This window comes from Lycium ferocissimum, chromosome 1 (assembly GCF_029784015.1).
Source record: "Lycium ferocissimum isolate CSIRO_LF1 chromosome 1, AGI_CSIRO_Lferr_CH_V1, whole genome shotgun sequence".
NCBI classification, from domain to species: domain Eukaryota; kingdom Viridiplantae; phylum Streptophyta; class Magnoliopsida; order Solanales; family Solanaceae; genus Lycium; species Lycium ferocissimum.
Genome location: NC_081342.1, coordinates 13816834 through 13835009, shown reverse-complemented (window position 1 = coordinate 13835009; position 18176 = coordinate 13816834). Strand labels below are relative to the sequence as shown.

Here is an 18176-nt window from a genome sequence, read left to right as displayed (position 1 = left end):
CAAATCAGTTGGGAACTCTCGAAGAGTTAAAGAAATTAGCTTATTGTTGTTTGGTTGTAGTGCAACTATTTTTTCCTGGCTGCTTCTCTAATCCCTGTTGTGCCAGAAATTGGATTTGCAGTAGGCAGCAGCCCTTGCTGATCATTGATGGAAGCTTCATATATGCACGATACTGAGTCACTTAATATGAGGCATTTGTAGTTATCAAAAGGTTTTGATAAGACTTTGAAGTATCAATATCTGATATTGTCGACATGAATCCTGACTTTCCACAACCTTTTTAGCAAATCATGTCTTTGTCCTGGGGCCATGCATAGCTACATCATGTAGAAATATTAAACTAAAATTACTGACTGACAATGTAACTTTAGTACAGGAGCCGGATTTACTAAAACTGAAAGAAGCCTACGATCTTATGAGGAAATCTTATTTCCAGAATAAGGATATGAAGAACGTTTAGGGTGCAGAGAGATAGGTATGAAGATTTCATAATCAGGCTAATACCTATTAGTTTCCCAAACAAAGAAGAGAAATAACTTCATTTCCAGTCTGTTTTTTCTCATGTTATTGTAAAGGGATTCATCCCCAAGAGATGGTCACTGCCTTGAAATTGAGTTTCCGTTCTCTCTTGGCTTATTTTACAAGTCCACTCACCCCCAGTTTTATATTCAAATATGTGAATTGTGAAATATCTGTTTTTAGCGCTCAATTTAATTCAACTAAGATTGGCTCAGTTCCTGCTGTCCCAACGAATAATTAGTTGCTCATCTAGATATATCTGCCCTACCAATTCTGGTATGTCCTTTCAAAATTTATTCTCAAGATTACATGTGCTATAATTGTAGCAGGACACCTTCAGTAACTAATCATGTAATACAACAATGAAACTTTACTAAATCCAACTGATGGCTACACAAACATGGCATTTGGTCACCAAAAGAAAGAAGAAAAAGGAGATCAGAGCCTCCTACATGAACATACAAATGCAATATTAAATGTGGCATCCTCTGCTCAAAATATATGAAGGGGATCGCCAAACATGTAAATCACTAATACTAACAAAGATTCACATATCATGTAAATTTAGAGTAAAATATAATTAAAATATACCACATTTGTTAAACTGAAAATAGCTTTTAAGTGTCAACAATTTCAAAATTTCCATTTTGTACAAAAAAAAAAATTAAAGCTCATATATTATCTCCAATATCAGAATTATTCATATCATGCTTCAGGTGCTTTCCTAATATTTGTCGATCTTTTCTAATATAGAGAATGCAATTAATTTATCACATGCCTTCTTAATTGATTTCTCAACTTGCCAAGAATTCCAATTAACAAAAACTTCTCTGATATTGCTTGACAATGGATGAACAGGTGGTTAATGGACATTCTAAAATTCATAGGTAGCAAACCATTAAATAGACTTAATTAAAGAAATGATGAGAAATACAGATAAAGAAAAAAATTGCGACAAAAATAGTTGCTAACATCAGTCCAACAGCTCTTCAAACAATTAAAAATGTAACCGACAAACATATGAAAGATTTAAAGAATTTGTGAGTGCCAAAGTAGAATGCTTTCAAACATAATCTAATCTGTGAGAAGTTGATAATGACAGGAAGAATATGTGCAAAGTTTATTTTGGGACAAATTTGTAATTACACAATCCTATGTATACATGTTTTGTTTTACGAATCCATAGACAAATCTAGAATCTGCCCGAGACATCTACTTTTCTCTCTCTTTCTTCTCCTTTGGTATTCAACTCTAATTTTCTTTATGCATGTCTTTTACAGTTTGATTTTTCGTGCTACCGGTGACCATGATTGGCTCTTTCTCAGGTTAACAGCTAATTTATGTTAGTTGTGCTAAATTCTAAGCCTACTTAACCATCAAACGGTTATGGTCATGTATGTCAACCGATCCCACATTTAGTCTTGTAAAATGATCTTGTTTAAGATGCTGAAGATTTTAATCAAATTTTAAGGTACCTCCACCCAAATTAAAAAATTGCACTGGAAATGGGGAAAGTAAGAAACCATCTCACAACAGGAAGATAAGTTGGACATTTTTGTGTCCTATCTCAAGAAAAGACCACAACAAAATTTAGCAGAAGGCTGCATATCTACTTACGTGTGAATGTGCAATGTTTGAGGCTGCCAAAAAACGCGGAATAACGTGCATATCATCTTCGGCTGACAAAAAACGCAGAATAACCTGCATATCATCTTCGTTACTTCATCCTCTTTAGTTCCCAATGATCAGTCCTCCCTACCGAGCAAAGTTGAACAAACTTGATTCCAAAAACATCTCTTTTGTTGTAAGCAAAAGTCACAAAAATAAGGACGACACTTCCTGCAATTAAACGGCATAAAGATAGTCAAAAGGAAAATCTTCAAAAGTCGATCAATTGAACTCGTAAGTATTTGAGTAGGCCGACCTTTTTACGCTTTTTTTCTGGTGTGGGTGGTTGACCTTTCACCTTGTGCTTGAAGAGTCGATGCAATAACCGCTTCCTCCATGTCCACCGCACTTGCGCTTAGAGGCTTCATCTTTTTTGGTGTTCCTCGATTAATGCTAGGTGGAAAGATAGTTTCCCCTTTCTACGTAGGGCGTAATTGATACGATTGTACGTGTGTCGTTCGAGCTTCTCAGATGACTTTCTTAATCGAATTAGGAATGTCTCCGACAACATCTTATGAACATGGTCAATGGGCAGGAGTTGATTCTGTAAGTGAGAAGAGTCATTTCTTAGATTTAATAAAATATCTAATAAGCATGAAACTGATGTGAATGCTTATATAGATAGTGTTTTGCATGCTGAAACGATTTAGTTGTGGCTGATTTTTGCAGAAATAGCAAATCAAAAACATATATGAAGTATACTACTACATATAAATAAGGGGCAACATTGACCAAAGTTGTTTCAAATATATGTTCTGCTGTCATGGAGAGCATCTTCTCAGCTATAACTCTAGAAATTACTGCTGTAATCGACCCACTGCCATCAGTAAAATCAATTTGGAAGGTACACCTACAACCATATTGCGTTTAATAGTTGTACACATATGCTATATTTTGTCGAGATGAAATTTATATGTAGGCCAAAGTCATAGATGGACCCCTGAACTTGTCCTGATTTTTCATTTAGACCCCTTAACTGAAACGTTGACCATCTGGACCCTCGAACATAAGATAAAATGTGCCATTTGAACCCCTCGTGCCAGCTGGGCACACGCGTGCAGTCCACTTGCAGTGACATCTGCAACCATATTGAGTTTAATAGTTGTACACATATGCTCTATTTTGTCGAGATGAAATTTATATGTATGGTGAAAACGCAATGCCGAGGCACTAATGTTGTCTGTCGATTACACTTTGTGCATTCAAATTCTCTTCTTTCTTTCGTGCGCTTTTTTGTTTACATCCTAAACATTCAAGCACACAAAATTTCTGCAAGTCATTTGAAATAAACATTTCGGCCTCAACATAGAAAACTCCAATCTGTCAAGGAAGATGAAAAGCAAATGTATGTTATTCTGTTTCATGAATAAACCTATTCACATCTAGATAAGTGAAACACTTACTGAAGTCTTGTGTTGAAATTTCTGCAATGGGGATAACTTGCTACTGAGTGGGAGTTACTACGAGAGACGTTGATGACGCAGAGAAGCTGGCTGATGCATAACTTGAAAGCATGTGTTTGTTTGTTTTTGCCCTATTGTCACACCAAATAAAGTATTCAATATGCTGTTCAGGGGCAAGTTAAAAAGTAAAGATGAAAAGTCAGTACCAGTTGATAAGCTCCAACGCCTGTGGGTAAGCAGGATTTATGTGTATTGTTGAGTTGAATCTAGTTTGCAGCGATAAACGTGTATGGCACAATGTATGTGTAGTGTTGTATTAAATAAAAATATGTAAGTCAAATATTTTAATATGTGCATACCCTGATACGAAGATATTCCTATATTCCTTCCAAGGATTACAAGGAATTCTTCATTCTTTCCCATTTTAGCTTGCAGCTCAGTTTCTTCAATTTCTCCGAAGTCCTCCCATAAAGTGAGAAGAAACTATTTTTTCCTGAGAGTGCGGAGAATATAATACTAATTTTTTTAGCATCTATCGTTAGGATATCAATATACTTCCAAAGGAAAATAAGGGCATATAATTTGAAATAAATGTTGTACTTACTGATTCTCAATAACAATGATCTCTCGGCACCTGTTTTGATTGAGACCTGCATATTTTGGAGGGCCACAGCGTAGAACAACTCCTATTATATCTGCTAGTAAGATATAAGGTAATATAATGAGTGCGTACATGTACAAGCATATATAATTGAGCATGCAAGTAATTAGCAGGAGCGGTATACCAATTTCTACAGAAGAGTGGGGAGTCATATGAGCAATGCGGTCAAAAGTTGTGATATTCAGCTTAGTTGTTGGTGGCAGTGGTTTCTCATGCTCTTCAGTTGGCTTGACATGTTCAATTATAGCTTCTTTATCGAGTACCCAATAAAACTTGTGTATTGATTTGCCGTATAAAGTGGGCGAAACTCTTAACTCTTGCGGCAAAAATCAGATATGTCTCCGAGATTTGAAGCTTCTCTACATAATGCCCAATATCATCACCATACACAACGGCCCAAATTTGTTGCTTCTGTAGAGTTCAGTATGTGTCTCAAATGCACGCAAATTATACTACCATATAAAGAAAATTAAATGATAATGCTATAGATAACATTACTCTTCATCTTCCAAAACTAAATTTTGGAATCTGATTTTCTTCTCAGGACTTTCTCGCTCACGGCTCAAGTCCACAATTTGGACTTTGGAAGTCCAATCTGGCATGTCGGTTGTTATTTGATCGATGTTTAATCTTGGTGCCATATGTTTGCCAATTGTATAACTTTATTTACAATAGTACTGTCAAGTATATAAGCCACAAATTACAAGAAATCAATTTATTCAAGATGCGTGTCTGTTTTAGTGAAAGGAATACACAATCCCAAACCATCGATTGGCCCAAAAAAAGAAAGTCATCAAATGTTAACACAACTCAAACAACTTGCACAAAAAAAAAAAAAAAAAAAATCAAAAAGAAGAAAAGGAAAGAAGGATGCTCGAGAAGTGTAAGGACACTCTACTTGTACAGCCTATATCATTCAAATTCTAGTGCTATCAGAACTTCTGGGCTATTCAAGTTCCATCAACTCTTTGTACATTTTGGCTTTTCAGTACCCTGCAAATTATTGAAGAGGGCACACACAAGAAATAGTCAGGGCAAGTTCCTGTTAAGTGTATCAACTTCACTATTTGCATTTCTTTAACAAAAAAAGTATCTTTATTTTATTATGGAACATCATAAGTTGCTTAATTATACATAAATGACTCCAAGAATCTACTGGCAGATACATCGTAGCATCAAGTAGCATTAGATAGTTCTACGTAAGATATTTCAACATAAAATTATTGTGGCAACATATAGGTTTGAAGAAGTTAAATTGGACCACTGATCAAAAAGAGAGGACCAAGTGACACAGGATAAGAAACACATCAAATAATGTATAAAGAGAAGGTTTTTTTATCGGTAAAAAGTAATCTTATAAGTAACAATGACAAATAGATGTCAGGGCGATACAAACAAAAGTAGGTGACCTCTACAATTGTCGTACCAGAATACTATCTTTCTGCCATCACCTGAAACAAAGCATATGTTGGTTAAAGAATTCCCACATTCCTCTTATATCCAGGTTCATCCAAAGAAAAGGAAGCAATCAAGTGAATGGCAATGATTGATTTATTAAGCACCTAAAAATGAATGTTAACTTTCAAAATACCGTTTGGGAGTAGTTGATTCCCACCATCATGATAGGTCGACTTAATTAACTTATAATTAAAGGAAAAGAGAGAAGCTCAAACTGACCATGAATACACAGTATCTTTGTTTTCAATTGAAATAGATTTGTCTCTTGCATATTAAAGTTTCCCTTAGCATTTGAACCTTTTACACCTTAAGAACATTAGTAAAAGCAAAATGACATCATGTGAGTTCCTGAACTGTATGTACTTGAAGGAGCTAATGACTCACTGGAAGTTCTATTAAGTTCTTTTCATGATTCAAATTACGGGAAGATGAAATCTCCGATAGTGGGAACTAGGAAGAGAACCTATTCCGCCAGAGGATAAGGAAGTGTAGAAATTTGAAACACAACCCCAAACACTATCATGAAGATTTAGTTTATAATCTGTTGCAATTATCATAAATAAAAAAAGGAAAAATTAAACTCTGATTACCCAAAAAATAAAAAAAAAATAGATTTCTATTCAGTAGATATCCCAAATCATACGCTCTAACATGCACCTTGGGTTTTCTTGCTGGTTTCCTCTAAATTCGTTGTTTGCTCGCGCCTAAGTAAGACTTACAGGTAGGCATTTCCTATTCTTTCGACAATAACAAACCTACAATTAGGTGTGTATAATAAGTAAATAGAACCTGGGGGGAAAGGCAATCAAAATAAGAAAGGGATAAACTAATTTTCAAACATCCATGAGTAAACCCAGCCAATTTTTTTTTTTTTTTGGTAACTAATAACTTGTATTAATAAAACCAAGTGAATATTTACAAAGCAGCCAAGCTACAACACAGCTTGCTAAATCCAGTGGGAGCACCCCTTAGAACTACAAAAAACTAAAAGGCTACCTGCTAATTACCAACAGTAGCATCCTTACATATCCAACCAGTAGCAGCTAGTCTAGAACACAAAATACTCTATTAGCCTTCACATCAGAATTTGCACATCATCAACCTAGCTTTCATTGTCGGACTAGCTCGAACAGTGCAGATACAGGCATTTTGCTTTAGCATTTTGTTCCCCTTGTGTCTCCCCTCCTTCAAAGACTCTAGTGTTCCTTTCTATCCAAATGGCATGAATATATTCTGCATAGACCATCTTAATCAATTGAGCTTGTTTGGATCTGCCTTTGCTAAGCTGCAGAATAGTCTGGTAGTGCAGCATCCAGTTGTGAACTCCTGGCCATTGAAATTGCATCCATTTCATCAATCTCTTCCACAACAATTGAGCAAAACAGCATTCAAAGAAAAGATGATCCCTAGTATCATTCCCTGTGTGACACAATTGACAGACAGGATCAACTTGTATGTTCCATTTCAAGAGTCTGTCAGCAGTAAGTAGTCTATTCTGAACTTGAAGCCACATGATAAATACTGCTTTAGGCCTCGCTGAGTTCTGAAACAACAAACACCTCCAAGGGAAACCCAGTCAAATTACGAACACACAAGTACAAAATACTACAATAAACTACCAAACCACTAGGAAACCTATCATATACCCATCAAAAGTAGTGGAATAATATACCCAATGAAGAAAACAGAGATTTTTTTTTTTTTTATTACAATCACTTAAATTAGTCAAAAAAAAGAAGAAGTTGGAGTATAAGCTAATGACATCAAACTAACAGATTGAATTTAAAAGGAGTGCCATTTAATAAAAGCAAAGAAAGTTTTAATATCCACATATTTAGAAAAATCTTGAACAAAGGAAAAAAAAAAAAAAAAAAACCAATTTCTTAAACTGGTGTTGCCCCTTCTTTTTCTTCATAAAATTGTAAAATTGGAAGAAACCTAAGATTGCTATGAATCCCAAATTGCTGAAAATAATTCTACAATAAACTACCTAACCACTGGAAAACATATCATATACTTATACAATGAGCAGGAAAATAAAAGTTAGAAAACCTATCAATCTTCCAGTTCTGAGCTTTTAATCTTCTTCTTTGGTGATTGTGGAGCTGGTATGCTAACTTCTATAACTAAGTTTTCTTAAACCTCAACCGATACATGCCTACAGCACATCCATTTGGATGTAAGAGGAGTATCTTGAACACGTGAGGAAGATTTTCAATGGAGTTTCCTGGATTTTGGGAATTAAGTAGTATTATATTTTTGGGTTAGGACTATATTAGAGTTATATTATGATATGAAGAAACAAAGAAAGAGATTTTTGAGCACTTCAGGAAGAGTTCGATGGAAGAAAGTGAAAGCATCTGAGTGTAATAAAGGAATGAAAGATATAAATACAAAATTGTCCTTGACAAACATTTGTATTTACTTTTATACCCTTGTTGGTTCCATAAACTCCCACTTCTATATAAGGAGAAATTTAAGGTGTGGACAAAGGGAGTTCATCCGCTACGTGAAGATTCCCGACGGCCAATGACACGAGTCGTGGTTGTTGCAGATCCGCTTTCGCTATAGAGACTAGATGACGTACGCTCGCGTCGCGCACGCCCAACACTTTGATTATAACAGATCTATGTAGACAGAATACAGTATAATTGTAAAGATTTATGCATTGGGTAGTGATAGCATATATATTTTATATTGCTAATAAACATACATAAGTTTGCACTGTTTTTATGCATATATATATTTGTCTATTACATTGATGATTGCACTGTCTATGCATATATATATATATATATATATGCATATCATTTTAATTTAGTACAGTAAGCAAAGAGAGATTCCAAAGAGATTTGCATTCACGATGAGACAATGTGCTACCTCAAAATAGAACCAAAAGACGCTAACAACAGTCAATGTAATATACATTGTAGTAATTAAATGAGTTAATTAAAATTATCCAACCATTTAAAGTGAAATTAATTGGTTATAATAATAAATATTTGAGTATTATTCTACATAAATTATATGTATAATAAAGCTTTTTTCAATAAAAATGTATAATCTTATTTGCCAAATATAGTGTATAGGTAAAAGTAATATACATTGTAGTAATTAAATGAGTTAATTAAAATTATACAACCATTTAAAGTGACATTAATTGGTTATAATAATAAATATTTGAGAATAATGTTACATAAATTATATGTATAATAAAGCTTATTTCAATAAAAATGTATAATCTTATTTACCAAATATAGTGTATAGGTAAAAGTAAATAAAATAATGTATTTTAAGGAGATAAGATAATTATTTTTATTTATATAGATGTATCATGTGTTAATTTTCATAATAAAATAATAAAAATGACAAAGAAAATTTTTAAGACATTTTATTAATAGGTGAAAATTATTCATGGAAGAATGGAACAAATAATATATGCATTGTTATGTAAAGAAGTTTTTCACTATCAAATTTCATTTATTTATTGTGCGTAATATGCCTTATTTTAATATTATAAATCTCATTTTATATTTTTTAAATGATGTGGATAGGTGAATACCTTTTAAATATTTATTAGTATCTTTTTATTATTCTATTACAATAACTCTTTTGTATGGTAATTACATGTGCTAATAACAGTTAATTCTAACTTTTATGTGTACATTTCGTTTCAATAAGACAAAATTGGAAATATCACCTCATTAAAAAATGAAACATAAATGAGTATAATCAACAATGACACAAAACATTTAAGAGGAGTACTTGTGGTGGGGTAACGTGGGGCCACGTGAGATGTCACATCAATTGAGACACACTTAGCATTTATAGAAAAAGAGGCTTGGGTTTTTGGTCATAAGGAATTTATGTCCAAGCTTTGAGGCTTACAAGCACAGGTGTGCAATGCATGATTTTTTGTGAAATGATTGTGATGCTCCTCAAAATTGCCAAGCAAGCATGTTGATGATACACCCGTGCTGAGCACGGGCCCAATATGGCTGAATACAAATTTTAGATGGTCCTAACCAAAACTTTAGTATAATTTAATAAAGTAACATAACTTATTATCTTTTAATTATGTGAACATTCATTTCTTAAGTTGTAAAGCACTAAGAATCTAACATTCTCTCTGCTTTTTACTATCGCTTATTGCTATAAATTTATTAGGTTTGCAAAGATATATATTTGCTTCTTAGATTGAATTGTATTTTATACAACAATCGTGAGTCATTATACATTATTCTCTCAAGATCAATCATTTCTTATTTAAGACTCACAAATAAAAATTAGAAAGTTCGGTGCGATAATTCAAATGCGTAATTTATCTCGATGACAAGAAAAAGTTGTTAGCATGATACAATATTTGCTTCGTTCTTCTTTCATAATTACAATGATATATTGTTAATAAGTACTTTAATCATTTATATCAATTTAGTGAAAATATTATTGTGTAGTCTCACATCATAAATGTATTTTCTTTAAAATTTAATTTAAATTCTACTAAAGTTTATGTTATATAGTTACATATCAAATTAATTTTTTGACCCATATATTTTTCTTTTATTTCAAAAATTTTTCTTATTAATGTTAATTGGTTATATAATTTCTCAAATTGCAATTATTTATTCATTATTTTGTCAGTTTTTTAAATAAAAATCCGCTTGAATCTTTTTACTTATATTACTAATAAGTTGTATGTTCAAAACACAATTAATATAATGCTGTAGTTTGGGCTCCGTATTCAAAACTTTATTATATTAATGTTTGCTACGAATTTCTTCGAGATGATATTTTTATGTGATTTATTAATAATTTTTAATAGAGAAGACTTGTTTAAAAGGAAACTATTTTCTTTTAGGACATTAATCTCTTTTCACATTTATTAGAGTAAGAATAAAAATGAAAAAGTAATTAAATTCTATCTTATTTTAAAATACAAATATTTTAAGTATATTTATTTTAGTAAATATAACAAATAAATGACACGGCGAAATAACAAATTTTACAACAGTTAAATATCTAGATTAGATCACAGGCTAATATAAAAAAAAAAAAAAAAAAAAAGGAAATTCTATGGTTTGGCTACTTAACCTTTTGAAGAAAAACAATAATATGGGGTCCACCTTTTTTGCTGTACAATGAAGTCACCATTATTGACTTAATGAGGGATACTTTGGGAATTACATGGATAAGTCATTGTTTTTGTTGCACAATGTACAACTGTTCTGAGCTGGATTTTATTTTTGATTATCGCTTTGGGACCCGACTGTTGACACCCAACTTTGGCTCATCCTGCTTGAAATTAACGTTTCAAAGACAAAATGCAACTGTTTACACATTTTTCAAATTTTAATACGATTTATTGATACTTATCCTTATTTATTTATGCAAAGATTAGAAGTTTTGTCAATTTATTGTCATTTGAATTAATTTCAATAGATCATTACTTTTTCAGAGTCATCTGTACAGATACAACACAATAGTACAATTATATCTCAGTATATAATTTTTTATTTCTTTACACCACATTACATTTTCAAGTATCAATCACATTTTTATTTACATTTTTTAAAATTGTATATCAATACTCGCATTTTTATATGTATATTAGTTATATTTTAATACAGTTCGTTAATACAGAAAAGCCGGAAGAGTTTATCGCAACACAATTAATTCAGAAACACCTTGTGCAAATTACCGAATTATCGCTCAGTGTACAATTAAAATCTCATCTACCCCTCATATGATTTCTTTTTCCTCCTTTTTTCTCCGCGGGCCAAACGTTTTCCCTGTTTCTTGACTTTTCTCCCCTTACTTTTTCTCCACCCGCCCACCTTTCTGTCTCCTTTTTTTTCCCCACTCTCTTCCTCCCCTTTTTGACTTTTCTCTATTTCTCCAAAATTACAAAACTGCCCTTACAGGAGTTGACGACGATCCTGCCTAAACTCACACTTCTATATAGTACAAAAGTCCATAAGTCTCCTAACTGATATTTTACGATTGAATTATTACATTGGTATCAGAGCCTTTTAACCCCCTACCACCCAACAAAAAAAAAAAAAAAAAACCCTTCTCCCTTCCTAGAATCTTGTATGAAGTGAATTCATTACTCTCTTGAGTGATTGACATAAAAAAATAGTGCAACCATATATGTTCAAGTCATTTTTCGATTGGACATTATTATACATTGTCAAACCCAACTCAATCACCACGTTTGTCATTGACATCCTCATAGAGAAACTAAATTTGAGCAAAGTGCTCAATTTCATTACTCTTGTGTTTTCTATCACACTCTTTCATTATTTTTGTATTTGTTTTCCATCAGAAAAATGATAAAATATATTAAACAAGCATGTGTATAATATCACTCCATATAAATTTAGTTGTCTCGTGGCAAAGAGATATCACTCTTACGAAGGATAGAGGTAAGAAATCACGCAAAATTTAGGCTTGTAGAGGGAGGAGAGGGGGGTGTTGTTGTGGGATTTCAAACAAGTTTAGGAGCCAAAATATGTATTCTCCTTAACATATTTTACGATATGGAAGTATGAGAGTCGATTTAAATGGAGAAAAACTGACAATTTGGATATAATATAATGGTAATTTTAACCTCTTAAATTTTTTCGTTATTGTGAAGCTTTTTACTGGGAGTAGTCCTTTAACATGACATACATTGAACGGATAATATTTTAAAATCACAAAAGATGACACTTCTCGTCCAACCTAGTAAGCGTTTGGACATGCGGTTTAAAACCATGAGATGAAATCGGCGTTTGGACATGCATTTCATCTTATGGTTTCAAACCATGGTTTAAAAAAAATTAATATAAAACTTGACCCATAAGTTTATATTTTATAAAAATAAAAAATAAAAAGACTCATATGTTGGTAAATATTTTTAACAATTACTCCTACGAACCTCATTAACTTCTACCAAGCTTTATTTATATCTACCATGTGGGAGGATTATATTAAAGAGTAGTTACATTACTATTCATGTTAAATTTTTATTTTTATTGAACTAAAGTTTGATCAATTGATGTTGTATTTTTTAGAAAGGCCTTCTAGTAGCGTATTAATTTTATTATGAACTATGACTTGCTCATTTGGTAAGATTGTACAAGAATTGGGAATGTTTTGATAGTTTTCACAACTTGTGGAGTTTTTATGTCTATAAGAAAAAGGGAAAAGTATTCAAAACACACTCAAACTATGGCCAAAATTGCCATAACACACCTCAACTTTGCGGGGGTCCTATGACCCCCCTGGACTTATTTTTTGTGTATTATTTTCGCTTTTCAATCGGACAAAGTCACTCAAACGAGTTTGAGTGTATGCACGCGTCATAAAATTAAAATCGACGGTCATTTTCATTATTTTGGTTTCCAAAATTTGAAATCCAAAATTCTCTCTCACCTTCCACTCGATTTCGCCATATTAATCACTCAAATACCATTTTAAGCGCAAATCGGTGTGAATCATAGTTAAACTAACTTTAGGTGGTAACATCGCGGTGGATTTTGACCCGAAATCGTCGATTGATCTTCAAGCTTTTAGTGAACCGAAAAATACCAGGTTAGTCTTGTTCTTTGTCAGTATTTGTACGCATAAAGTTTATTTTTTTCCATATTATATAGGATTTATGGAATTGTCGTATGAATTTCTAGGGTTTGTTAAAAAATTATGGGTTTTTCCTAGTTTAAATTGGGGTTATTTGGGGTTAAGAGATGTGTAATCTTATGTCGTGTAAATGTATTCTTTTTGTCAGTAATTGCGTCCAATTTATTTTCACCCCAAAATGTGATTTTATACATCGTTTGGCCTTGTATTGTCGGAAGTCGAATTTAATTGTTGTTATTTGATGTGTGTGGGGGTTGTGATTGTTGTTGACCATCTATTGTTATTGTATATGTGTGGTAATCGATTGTTTGTACTATTACTTTTGAATTGTAATTTCGGTATGAGTGGGTTTGTATTAGTAACGTTGAGATGGTATCATGGTGGGGTTTTGGATGTTAGTAGTGGCCAACCAAAGTATGAGGGTGGACAAATAACGAGTTTTTGGATATTGATGTGGATAGGTTGTCCTTTTTTGAACTAAGGGATTATATTAAAGAACTAGGGTATACTACAAGTTGTTCATTTTGTGTTAGGATACCTAATAGTGATAGTGTTGTAGAAATCAAAAGCGATAGGGACATTTTCGAAATTTCACAAAGTTTTGAAAATGGGGATACTATCGAAATCTATACTGTCACATGGTTGATAATTTAGATAATGTAGATGGTCCCGTTGCTTTGTTGGAATACACTAGCCCCGATAGGAATCTTTAGGCCGCTTTTAATAAAGAAAGGGATGGGGGTATCAAGAAGGGGATGGGTTTTGCTTTTAATAAAGAACCGGCAGGCGGTAACAAAGCTATGACGGTCAACCGATGGTAGTGGCTCGAACAATTGTTTTGCTTTGTCTACTGACATGGCTTGCCAGTAGTAGGATAATTGATCTTGCTCCAAGAAAGCATATAAGGTCGGTGATATTCTCGGGGACCTTGGTCACAAAGCAAGGAGGAGCGAGGTGGAAGGGCAAAGCGACAATGACATCGGCTTGAAGAGATGAGGGTAAATAAAAGGAAAAAAGTGACAACCCCGAACTCGCAGACAAAGGATCCGTAGAAGTAGTGTTAATATGTTGGTAGTTGGTAGAACAAGTTAATGTAGTTGTTAGTTTTTGCGATTCATAAACAAACTAAAGTAGCTGTGGCTTAGATGCTTGTTTTGTGACATTATGCTACTGCACGCCAGAATGTTGCATCATCATGAATGTGATGCACTACTTTTGTACAAACTTATATTGGTGCAAGTGTTTATATATAGCAGGGTCTGTTTCTATTATTAAGTCCTGTCTCTTTCAGCAGTAACATCAGTGCACATGTTTAATGTCCGGTCCAGAATGTCTGTTTCTATTTGAAATTGTTGGTGCACATGTTTAATGTCCAGAAATGTGCAACCTATGTTGGTCTGCAATTTGTTCTTTTTCAAACTCAGCTTTATGGACCAAGTGAAATCGTTGGTCATGCATTTGAACCGCATTAATGTTGCTCACCAAATACGGTCAAGCATTTTGAACAAAATTAATGTTGCAAACCAAATGTGGTCAAGCTTTTGACCGGATTTAAAGGTGGTCAAAAACAGCTAAGGTGGTTGGGGGTTAAGTAGTGGGGAATTTATTGCAAAAGACATTATAAATATAGGCTTTCACTTACACAAGTTTATGCCGATCCGGCATAACTTTGATAATTCCTTCACAAGTTTATCTGATCCGGCATAAAAGTTTGCCTTTAAAAGTATGCCCCATCGGCATAAACTTGTTAAGATTTACCAAACTTATCTTGCCGTACGGGGGCATACTTATACCTTATGGGCAAACTTTGCCTTAAAGCATATATATGTATTTTTTCAAGCATATAAACCAAAGTTACATGGAAAAGTATTATCTTTGTAAAAGTTTTTTGGATGGAATAAAATAGACTTTCAACCAAAAAAAAAAAAAGTTTGCCTTATAAGGCAAAGTTTAAATTTTGTATGCCCCTCCCAGACTTTTAGTTCTTGGAGGAGGCGACTTTGTCTTGAGGGGACATTTAGTTATGCCGGATCCGCCATAACTTTAACTTTTTCTTAAAGATTGTATTTGGATCCGCATACACTCCCCGATCCCCCGCTTGCGAAATTATTTTTTTATTTTATGCACACGAGCGGGGTTCGAACCCGTAACTTCATACAAAATGAAATACAAAGTTGGTGCTCATACGCGCTCTATCAAGGATGGAAAGAATTTATAGATGCTAACGGATTCGGGACGGGGGATATATTGTGTTTCAAGGCACACGTGTCGTTGCTAGAGACCGGATACACTTCCTTGTTGAAAAAAAACGAGATCATAGAAATAGATTAGACGGTCTCCGTGTTTTCAATTTAAGCAAGGTTTATGTTGGAGCACATGTAACACCTTTGATTTCTAAATTAAAGGATTTCATTCATCAATTTCAAACTTACATTAAACACAAAACAAAAGAAAACTAGAAAGGATTCCTAACATACATTAACCACAAGACAAAATAAAATGGAAAAGTAGTTCTTACCTAACATTAACCACAACACAAAAGACATTTTTCCAAGCACTGCCTACCTAACATCAAGCACAAAACTAAACCATTCAACTTCAAAAATACAAGAAACACTAAGGCAATTGGTCATGACAAGTTGAAGAATTTCCTCGCATTAACCAACCGATCCAAATACCAAAACAAAACAAGATACAAAATGTGAAAATCAAATTAGAGCTAAAGTTGTTGATCCCCTTCTTTTTCGATTTTATCTCTTTTGCATTTTCAATTTCGCCCGATTAATCACACTTGATTGTTCTTCCATCTCCTTCATTTTCATATCACTTGAGATGATTGTTCTTCCATTTCAATCTCTTTCAACATCCTTGAATTTCGAACTTCCACATCCTTCTTCCATCTCCTTAATTTTCTTTCTCTTTGGCTAATTCTCCATGCATCTCCTTCATTTTGTTCACCAACTTTGGAATAATGTATTTCGATCTTTCATCAACTTTGGAAAGATCCCTCCATCGAAAAAAAATTTACACTTCTTCGAACCATAGTAGGCAAGACCAATATCTTCTTCCGGATCGTTGTCGGACCGAAGTCTTCAATGGAGCAACACACCATGATCGCATCGCACCTCCTCATTCAACATTGGATCTTCATTGTCCATACAAAGCTTATTCAAATCCAATCTTGTTTCTTCCATAGCTAACCCGAATTTTAATCGGGAAATTTGGGGAAAGAATTGTAAGAATCCAATCTTGGGTAAGAATTGAAACATGAAGAGAAGAAATTTACCAAAAATTTGGGGAAGAACTTAATGCGTGGAAGAAGAAGAAGATCTAGCCGTTTGTGGGGATTTAAGATTGGATTGGGGAATTAAAAACGTTATTTGACGGCCAGCGTGGCAAATATACACCGGTCCATATAGTTTTTATCATCTCTTACGCGCCGAAGGAGAGTAGCTACACTTTGCTAGTCCAGGTCACCGGTTGAAAGCGAAAATAATACACAAAAAATAAGTCCAGGGGGGTCATAGGACCCCCGCAAAGTTGAGGTGTGTTATGGCAATTTTGGCCATAGTTTGAGTGTGTTTTGAATACTTTTCCCTAAGAAAAAATACAACTTAAGATATCCAAATTACATGTCCAAACATGATTTCAAACCATGTCCAAACAGCTCCCTAATAGAGCCTTGGGTGACATTCTTTAAAAGCTAACATTAACATGCATAATCCTTCAAGTTTAGAGAACACAAGTGCTTTTGGTTTATCCTACTGGAATTCCATATGGATTTCACTACAGGTTGCAGAAATCGATCATGTGCAACACTAATTGGAATGTCGAAAGTGGAAGGTGAGTTCATTTCGAGCAAGTATGGTTTTCGGGAACTATTAACAAGTCGATTTTTCTAAGTCTTTTACTGACCAGGATCTTACAGACCTCCAATTTGGAAAACCAACCTCTGGGTCAATTTTCAGTGTTTTTTAGCAGTGATAATTAATTCGTACAATTAATTACTCTCATGATGTTAAAATTGTAATTCCGTCATGGTGTTTAATTCATTTTAAGAGTCCTTTGGTTTTTGCATATATGGTCTTTTTTTTACTTATATCTTATGTTTTCTTTATTTTATAATTTAGGTTGTGGTATAAAATAAAGACTAACTTAACTTATAAAGAACAAAAGATACAAAATGATCAAATAGGTAAAACAGTTCGTAATACTGTTACTATTGCTTTTGTATTAATATAGCTTTTTTTATTGTCTCAACATTACATATGGGCCTCCTATCTATAGGAGCAAAATACAATGGATAAGTAACCAAGTAGACTTGGTGACTAATCCATAAAACTTACACGTATGGATGTCCAAGATAATATCTTGGTGCATAAGATAATTAATGCACATCCACTACTTGGGATATTTACAATACTCCCCCTTGCATGTCCATTAATAGATGATGTGCCTTGTTAAAACCTTATTAGGAAAAAAACCTGTGGGAAAAAGTTCCAATGAAGGAAAAAGAGTACACATATCTAGAAATACGCTTTGAGGGTTGCCTCATTAAAAACCTGGGCAAGAAAACCCAATGGGACAAAACCTTGGCATAGGGAAAAAGAGTGCAGCGCGTATTATACTCCCCCTTATCAAGACCACGATTCGGGTCAGAGCTTCGCATTCCAATCTTGAATATCATCTTCTCAAGAGTTGAAGTTGGCAAAGATTAAAGTGAACAAATCACAGGATTGTCACTTGAACGGATTTGTTGTACATCAATATCACCATTCTTCTGGAGATCATGTGTGAAGAATAACTTTCGTGAAATGTGCTTCGTTCTATCTCCTTTTATGAAGCCC

The 18176-nt window shown here is 33.6% G+C and overlaps 1 protein-coding gene and 1 long non-coding RNA gene across 3 annotated transcripts; both read right to left on the bottom strand.

Moving 5' to 3' along the window:
• Nucleotides 1-2688: 2688 nt before the first annotated feature.
• Nucleotides 2689-4077, bottom strand: LOC132068858 (uncharacterized). 2 transcript variants are annotated; one of them, XR_009417551.1, is made up of 3 exons: nt 3379-4077; nt 2831-3004; nt 2689-2753 (listed from the first exon to the last, which is right to left on the bottom strand). It is a non-coding gene; the product is annotated as an uncharacterized LOC132068858 (long non-coding RNA). The 2 variants fall into 2 exon arrangements; XR_009417554.1 differs by lacking the exon at nt 2689-2753 and having other exon boundaries at nt 2760-3004; nt 3379-3500; nt 3585-4077.
• Nucleotides 4078-6708: 2631 nt separating this feature from the next.
• Nucleotides 6709-7222, bottom strand: LOC132062267 (uncharacterized). Its single transcript, XM_059454870.1, has 2 exons — nt 6852-7222; nt 6709-6757 (listed from the first exon to the last, which is right to left on the bottom strand). Exons 1-2 carry the CDS (start codon nt 7220-7222, stop codon nt 6709-6711), a joined length of 420 nt encoding a protein of 139 aa, XP_059310853.1.
• Between the last annotated feature and the right edge of the window lie 10954 nt (nt 7223-18176).

Coding starts and splice junctions, on each gene's coding strand:
- LOC132062267 (XM_059454870.1), bottom strand. CDS start 7,222: ATGTGGCTTCAAGTTCAGAATAGACTACTTACTGCTGACAGACTCTTG. Junction 6,758..6,851: donor AATGCTAAAGCAAAATGCCT/GTATCTGCACTG, acceptor TTTGTGTTCTAG/ACTAGCTGCTACTGGTTGGA.